Source organism: Seriola aureovittata, chromosome 11 (assembly GCF_021018895.1).
Source record: "Seriola aureovittata isolate HTS-2021-v1 ecotype China chromosome 11, ASM2101889v1, whole genome shotgun sequence".
NCBI classification, from domain to species: domain Eukaryota; kingdom Metazoa; phylum Chordata; class Actinopteri; order Carangiformes; family Carangidae; genus Seriola; species Seriola aureovittata.
The window spans coordinates 7,586,421-7,595,462 of NC_079374.1; the positions used below are offsets into that span (position 1 = coordinate 7,586,421).

At 39.7% G+C, this 9,042-nt stretch overlaps 1 protein-coding gene across 1 annotated transcript; it reads right to left on the minus strand.

Moving 5' to 3' along the window:
• Positions 1–446: 446 nt before the first annotated feature.
• Positions 447–9,042, minus strand: LOC130177661 (solute carrier family 22 member 4-like). The gene is made up of 11 exons (XM_056389562.1): positions 8,477–9,042; positions 6,750–6,962; positions 6,219–6,322; positions 5,893–6,047; positions 5,514–5,685; positions 4,992–5,118; positions 4,818–4,918; positions 4,168–4,382; positions 3,325–3,507; positions 2,628–2,763; positions 447–1,762 (listed from the first exon to the last, which is right to left on the minus strand). The coding sequence occupies exons 1-11, from the start codon at positions 8,684–8,686 to the stop codon at positions 1,660–1,662; spliced, it is 1,719 nt and encodes a 572-aa protein (XP_056245537.1). The 5' UTR covers positions 8,687–9,042; the 3' UTR covers positions 447–1,659.

A 9,042-nucleotide genomic window follows, 5' to 3' on the forward strand; every position in this document is an offset into this window, starting at 1 on the left:
ATTTATTCATATATTTATTTTAATATTAAATATTTTGAAAATAAATAGATATTTAAAATGTTCTAAAAATGGACTTGGCGAATATTTTATGGAGAAATTGTATTCAAAAATACACCTCAAGGATACATGAATGAACACATAACTTATGTTTACAAGAAACCTCCACAGGATACCTTTAATTGACATACCGTATCTGCATCAAAATGTGAACACTGAAGACACAAGCCTGTCTCCTGGAGTCTCTCAGGAGCGCCAGACAGGCTCTGGACAACAAGGGAGGAGAGAGGAAAATGTAGGGACAAACTGATTTATCAAAGTCAGAGGAAAGAGGTTCAGAGAAAACCAAGCAAAAAGAAGAATATGGGTGGAAACTGACCCTCTCTCTTAGCTCTCAAAGCCATACACTTTTTTGACACAATTTAACAAGAGAAGCTGTGTTTATTTATTTAGCCACTACAGCGTATTTTGATTTCTGTAAAAAAACAAAACAAAAAAAAACAACATTTTTTTTTTTTTTTTGCTTTAATTTTGAAGGTCTGGTTGCCTCTTTCCCAGTAAAACTGCAACTTCATAAAACTGGAGTCGTGTGTCCGGGGAGGAGTCACAGCCAGACAGGCCACGCCCTACCCAATTCAGACCACTGAGGCATTCAGGCGCCCTCAGAAACTGCACAACCTATTTTCACAATGACAATTATGTTCAAATAAAAACAAAAAAAACAAGGTACATTCAAAAGTAAAGAATATAGAATTATTATAATTTAATGAGATGACATTTAAGTGCACAGTTTAGACATTAAGAAAGTACATGTTTTGATTGATTTATTAATTCATACATCACATTAAATATATACACCACCTTATATTTGTCGTGATTATACTAGTAGAAACCAAACAATATATTCTGTATAAATATATTAATATTAATATATTACCGATCCTGAATCTTGTAAAGTAACTTTACGACTGCTAATACCAATGCTACACCAGCTGCTACAGGAGACTTTACAGGATTCACATTCATGTGAACTTCAATTCATGGTTATGATTAAATTTCTTCCTGTTAAGGGAGTTTTTCCTCTTCGCTGTCACCGAGTGTTTGGTCATGGTGGGAACAGTTGGGTTTGTCTCTATAGTGCTGTAAGTCTTGACCTTACTTCGTAAAGTGCCTTGAGATATATATGTTATGATTTGGCACTATATAAATAATAACTGAATTGACTTGAATTCATGCACCAGTGTTTCATCCATGAGCAGCAACACAGTAAACTAGATCTACAGTAATTGAAGTAACCTGCTGTGTGATTCTAAGTAACGGTTTTTAAAATATTCGTTCTTTCCATTGACTTTAATGGAAAAATACATTCAGTTGTTTTGTGACTATTTATTTTCAGCAAAGCTTTGCATGAGTTTCCCTTACTGTATGGAATAACCATAAACTATAGTTGCTTCTTAAGGTGTCAGTGAATGCATCACAAAAGGCTCTGCAGGTCCTTTCCAAGTGTTCACAAGTCACCACCTGGTGGACACAAGAAACTACACCACCATCCTGTCATAACAGAATAAAATCTCTTTTATAAAATACAACAGTTTTGGTGTTTTGGGCAGTTTTAGTGTTGTCTGTAGTTTTACTTTTTCATTTGTTTGAGTGTCAGCAGTCTTATAGGTGAGTTGTGCAGATGACTTCGGGTGCTGTGGCCTGCTCTTTAGTTGATTTCCCATCATCCTTTGGAGGAGGGGTGGAGGCCCACGGCAACCGGAACCTGGAAGCCAGATGAGGAGAGGTGCATCGATCAGACTGCAATACAGGGTTTTCATCCAAGTGTTTTTATTTATGTTTTGTTTGTTTGTTTTCCATCGTACTTATCTTGTTCTATATATTTTTAGCAATTTTTTTGTAATGGATATGTAATTCAAATAGGTATATTTTCCTCCCATACATATTTCTCACATATATTTGTATTTATTTATATTTATATTCATATTGACTTTTATATGTATGTGTCTGAACACTTTTGCTCAGTTCATTTCAAAGATCCATAGTCATGTTCATAGACTAAATTCGTCCACTTTCACAGTCAGCACTGATTTTGACTGTCTTCAGTTCAGAAGTACATTCAGTCTGTTTGTGATACAAGCTGTTGTGTTCAACACAAAACTAGTCAATAAAAGCTCATTGAAAATGATGGTTCCATATAGTCAGTTCAGTTTGAGTATTCGTTGATTAGGATTTGTTCATACTGATACACACTAATATCCAAAATGGTGCTTTCACTCTAGTCACCAGCCTAGACACACAAGTGTTGAGCCATCATTTCAAGGCAAGAAACTGCTTTGGTTTGAGGGAGGCCAGGTTATGGAGGAGGACCACAGACATTACGCAGACTTTGAGCTAGTGCTGTTTAAAAATGAGCAAACTAATCTTTTCTACTGGTACTTTTACAAGTAAAGTATGATATATATATGGGGTCTACACTGGTATGTACTGCCATCAGGTTAATACTCCTGATTCCTGCTGCCCACTGTTTGTTTTTTGGTGACATGGTGCTCCAGTTTAGTTAAGTTATACAACTTTAAGTGCCTGTTAGTGTTAATAATTGTGACAGTGAGAATTGTAAAATGACTTACCTCTGTGTGGGCGGCATCTGTTGGATGGTGTCAGGAAGCGGCTGCCTGAATGTCTCCGGCAGGAAGATGCAGAAGAAAACGCTGAGCAGCGACAGAGACGCCACAACGATCCACGGCAGGAACGGATAGAACACAGCTGGAGACGAAACCAGACCAGATGAGAACAGATCAGGTCAGAGAGAGTTCATACTTTCAAGACTTGTACATTGCAGAACTTCATGAGCATTAAAGGGTCAGTCCAAATTTAAAAGAGAATGCAGAGTTTTTGTTTTATTTGTCTACATTTTGGTCGCCCACCCAATCAAAGGACAATTTCTAAGTGTGTGGATTATTCAGTGTCAGAGACGTATCTCAAATCTCAGCATGTAAAACTGGAACTAGGTGTTTTGTTAGATACAACATATTTTGCAATTAGGATGAACTGACCCTTTAAAAACCCGACCTTGATTCAGAACCAAAGACCCATGATATAAATTATGACATTCCTGATGCCACTTATGATGCTTCTACAACTGCTACGACAGCAAGTATTCTGATTCTCTGCACACCAAAAAAAACACTCAAAATATAGTATTATTAAGTATGAATATAGTATGAGGTATGAACTTTACACATGAACAAATTGGTGCGAACAAATCAAATGTGTTATAGAGTTATCGTTTATCTACAGTATGATGTATGAACTGAGAAGTCTCACCCAGCTGCAGCAGGTATGGAGAAACAGCTGACCCCGCTCTGGAGAACATGGCGCATGTCGACATTGCTGTGTTTCTGATGACCGTGGGAGACAGTTCGCCAGTGTATATATACAACATCCCGGTGCCAGCCATAATGCCATATTTACCCAGCAGCACCAGGGCCAGGGTGAAAGCTGGTTGACCTATAGAGAGAATGAGGACTGTAAGCTGGTGATGGGAAACAAAGCTTAGAGGCACTGAACCTCTATGAAGCATAAGACTATATGCTAAACTCCAATGATTGCCCATTCATAACATAACTATGTATCTTTTTATATAATAAGCATCCAAACAGGGTTATGTTAGAATTCATTAATTCATTAATTATACTACTATACTTCTACACAAGCCTTTCAGCAGCAGGTGAATCTCTGTATCCTAGAGATTTCAATCAGGTGTCTGTGGTGACTGTCTCGCGCTGCGCACCAGTAATCTCTTTATATCAACCAGTGAGTTTGCGAGAGCTGAAGAGGGTGTTCCTGCTGTCTACATGTATATTGTAAACATATCTGGAGGCTCAATTAGGCACCAGGCAGACAGCTGCATTATTTTTCATTTATAAGGTGTCCCCTTGCAACACAGTACAACATGCAGCAGGTACGTGTCAAGGGTCCATTGTTTCGAATTTCAATGGTAAATTTGCAACTGTTATTGTAAACTGCTTATGTGTGGTGCAAGAATGGAAATCCTTGACTAGGGGGGTAGCGCTTAGTAAACAGTCATTATTTAAGTCTTTAATAAGATTAATATTCATATTAAGGAAGAAAGAAAGAAGTGAAGGAGTACAGCTACACCGTACTCACTGTGCAGAGTGACCTGGATGAGGAGCAGTGCTAGCACCCCCAGCAAGGTGAAGGATATAAATGACAGGCGTCGAGGAAGACTGCGCGCCGCCAGCCAGATAGTGACATATGCTGGGAGCTCAATGGCCGACAGCAGGAAGTAGTTTAGGAAGGGGTTTCCATTGAGGCTAGACATGTTGAATGACAACCCAAAGTAGCTTACGCTAATAGAAAACCTGCAAACAACAAGAGAACAAGACTATAAATCTGAAGTCCTGTAGAGGCTGCAGTGTTGGTAACAGCAACAGTATGAGAGTAATGGACAGAACAAACAACATGGTGATGATTTGGTTTTAAAGATTTGGTGGTGGAGCTTAAAAGTTTGTACAGAGGGTTGTGTCAGAGGAAAGATCGTGGGACTCATTAAAATCTAAAGGGTTCACCCTCTGCAGCGCAGGAATGCGATCAGGAAATGTCAGGGCAATCTGAACATTAGTTTATAACGTTGCTTGTGTGAGATGGTGATGCTAGAGGAAAGGTATGGTTACCTTGTTGTTGCTCTTGATGAACTAACGACTCAATCTTGCTATTGCCATATAGCAAAGCAAAAAAGGGGGAAGTTCCTGAATTCTTAGGGAAGGTTTTTGAGATGTAAAAGTGCTCTGACTCACCAGATGAGCCACAGGATGAGTGTGATGTATCGAATGTTCGTGGTCCTCAGCAGGTCCAGGAAGCTGAGGGACTCTGCCTTCTGGCTTGTTGTCTTTTCAACCTGTGGAGAGACAGAAACGTCTGACCACTGTCCTTTAGAGTGTGGGATAAGACTGAGGTTATGAGGTCCTTACGTTGGCTGACAGGAAGATGACGTCTGGAGGTTCCACTCGGTTGTTCAGAGCTGCTAACCTCAGTATGAATTCTGCTTCCTGCAAACGGCCACGAGACACCAACCAGCGAGGAGACTCTGGAACCAGCCTGGTGACAGACAGACAAACACAAAAATGTATCCAGTGTAATTCATTAGAAGAATATGTAGCCTACGATAGCCACAGCGATATATATTTATATACATAATGTTTCAGGGTAATTACTAACAAATGGTAAATAGAAAGCTACACAGATTAACCTGTTAACCTTAAAAGATAAAACATTAAAACCTTTTCAACTTCAGCTATTCTATAGGGTAGTACGATCATCCTGATTGATCAATTTCTGTTGTACAGAGTTGAGCCAGATCAGAAATGATCTGACAACCATGATGAAAATCTGTGAAAAACAGTCAAGTCAAACTATGAAAATGTCACTTACTAATTAATCATATAGTACATAAGATGCATTTCTATCTTGATAGCGTACTGAGGTAATCTTACCGCCAAAGGGGAATACAGGCGATACCGGGCACAGTCATGGCCAGTGACAGCTGTCTCCAGTTCCTGACCAGGTAGGCGGTGCCAGGCAGCAGCATCATAGCGATCACGTAGACAAAAGGCAAAAACAGGCAGGAGAAGAGAACTCTGCTCGAACCAATCAGGATCTCTGAACCTGTGGGGGGAAACGCTATGTTTATTTTGGGGTTGGAAGCTATGACTTAATACAAGGCCCAAAGAGACAGAAGAAGATGGTGAACATTTTAAATTTAGACAATTTAGAACAACACAAAACAACAACAACTGACAACAACAACAACAACAACAACAACAACAACAACAACAACAACAACAGTGTCCTGAAATTGGAAATAATCCTTACCTAGTACAAATACAACTATGTAGCAGGCGATCTGACCCATGCCCAGCATGAAGAAGAGCACAGTGAAGACGGGCCAGGACGGAGCGAAAGCCAGAGCGCCGCTGAAGATGGTAAGCATGGCGATAGAGCCGAACAGAACAGGTTTCCTGCCAAACCTGTAGTACAAATGCAACAGAGTGGTGTCAGCAACAAAAGCAACATAACAGTCCTCAGATATTAATGCCCAAGAAGAAAAACACTGAAGGCTGAAGATATTTTTGGCAGTATTCATCAGCAGCTGCGAGGATTAGGTACGGGAGACAGTTTGAGCTAAAAGTGTAAAGTACCGGTCAGAGATCTGGCCAGAGACAAAGCATCCGCACACCCCTCCCAGGAAGTACACAAGAGAGGTCAGAGGTTGTTTCCACTGGTCACTGCACACAAGGTTAAACTGGAAGACAAAGGGACTTATGGGGATTCTGGACAACCAAAATAGAATTTGAAATCCATTTTCAAATAAAGGTAAAACGGAAATTTAGCTGTTGCACCAGAAGTTGTGGCACAGACACACTCCTCAGATGGATGACATAAGCAGGACCCCAATCCAGTCATTGCTAGTTTTTAATCTGAGCTTCCTGTAGACATCTGAGGTCAGTCAATGATTGGTGACCACTGAGAAAGGTCAAGATGTCCTGGTTTTACAGACACAAGCTGTTGTGACCACACTGGATCCTTATATAACATGCTGCAGTCTAAACAGTAACATACAGTAGGCAGGAGGAGGGGGTGTCACCAATAGCAACAACAAAAAAAGTGAAGTTACAGATACTGTTATCGTGTTAGTATGTGGAGGAGATGCAGTAGTAATAGTTCAGTACCTCTGTGACAATAGTGGATTGGTAGTACTCTGTACTGTAGATCCATCCATCTTTACAGCCCTCCTGCTTCAGGCTGGAGAGGAAGACCTCTGGACCAGATCCAGAGAGGTTCTGGATTTGATCTAGGCTGGGTCTGGTTCCCATTGCAGACAGGTTCTGCACCAGGTCCAGCTCGTACCGGCTACAACTGCTCCTCTCCGTCAACCCGGCCACCTGCTGACCAGGAAACAACATCATCACTATTTCCAACCTCCACTGTGTCTGCAGAATCAGTCAGGAGAGAGCAGACCGCATCTGTTCAAACTAGACCAGTTTTAACCTGCATGGGGATCAGAGCATACACACACTATACAGTAAATTATTAGCTGGCTGTATATAACAAATAACCTTATTTTAAACCCAGTATCCCACAGTGCTGCAATAAATATAGAATATTTACCCAAGTATTGTACTTAAGTAGTACTTTATATTATATACTATACTTATACTACTACACTACATATCAGAGGTAAATATTGTAGCCTACCTTTTACTCCACTACTTGTATTTAACACCCACACTTATCCAAATATGTGATAAACATATACAACATGATCCATTTTTATATCAACATTAAAATGCTTCTTACATGTTAATGCATCAGTAATAATATGAACTGAGAGAAGCCATTCAGCTGCATAATGAGTATTTTTACTTTTAATACTTTACATTGTGCTGATAATACTTCTGTTGTTTTCTTTAGTAAGAGTTTGAATGCATGAATTTGACACATAATGCAGTATTTTTACATTGTTGTATTTATACCTTTACTTGAGAAGAAGATGTGGATTGTTCTTTCTTTACTGGTGAACCATAATGTTAATGTTGTCACCGGTTTATATTGAGAACAGTTGTCACTTGTGCTTTGGTCTCGAAACACATGTTGCTCTTGAGTTTTTCAAATATAATTTTCAAGTCTTTGTGCACCACCAACAGTGTTTCCATCCATAACATTGTAGCGAGATGTGGGTGGGAGTCGTGGCGAAGATCATGAGAGAACATGAGGGTAACATAAAATATATCAGTCCCAGGGGGGAGATGAATAATCCTAAAACTATCGGCAAGGCCAGATACCACTGAGGTGAAGTTCTGTAACTTTCCTACTGAGAAAAGAAGTCAAAAGTTCAGCTGCAGAAGCGGTTCAGGAGAAAGCCCCGTGTTGAATCCCTTCTTAAAACCTATCAAGTCCTTTGATTAGATTTTATAGAAAAGAAACACTGTATGAGTGTTGTCAATGTTCAGTTCAATGACTGGTCACCTTTAGAAACCAATCTTTAATAATAGTTAATGTACACGGCCAGCTGGTCTGTGTAAGTGAGGACTGTTGTGAACGTTTTCCAAAGTAAAGGATTTTCTATCTGTGTCACATTTACTATAAAACCTCAAACCAGTGAGACCGATGTAAACAATGAATTTTCAGCACTGAATGCTTTTCAGTCAGGTGTTTTTTTTGAAGACTTTTCTCATACTTGTCACTTTTATAACCCATAATTATCTTCAAATACTCATCTCGTCTTGCACTTTATATGACTATAAACACACTTTCAGTGTAGATCAAACAGAAACTGTAGTGGACAGTCAGTAGGACGACATGACAGAAATTCTGATTTGGGAAATGGGCTAATAAATTGAATTTGTACGTCAGTGTAGAGTGTGATCCCCTGGTTCCAGTTCGGATGGGTTCTAACCTGTAGTGGGATGCTGGCCTGGATCCACTCTTCGCTCAGATTGCTGTGGGCTGGGATGTGGCAGTGGTGGGGGGGGCTAGCCAGCAGGAAGATGACAGACAGGAGGTTGTAGCCACATGGAACAACGGTGAGACAGAGCAGGAAGAAGACTCTCCTCTGGAACGGGCCCCAGGTCCCCAGGAACGACACCGACTCCTCGTAGTCCTGCATTTTACTGGACTCTGCTTAAACTCTGTTCTAGTTGTTGATGCTATATAAGTTGATGCTGTTATAGGTACTGAAGCAACTATAACAATTAGGTTGACTATACATGCACGAACAATATCTATCTCAATACTACAAATACTTTTAGAGCTACGTTTAGAAAATATTTATGCTGGAGTTCTATTATTGTGATAGCTGTAAAAAAACTACTAATCTATAAGCAATATTACAACAATAAGTACAAATGCTTCCTGTTACTACAAGTATAATAACTAGTTCTCCCACCAGTACAAGTTCTACTACAATAAATGTAAATATAATGGCTATTTGAGTACAAATACTATTATGACTCCTGTTGTAGT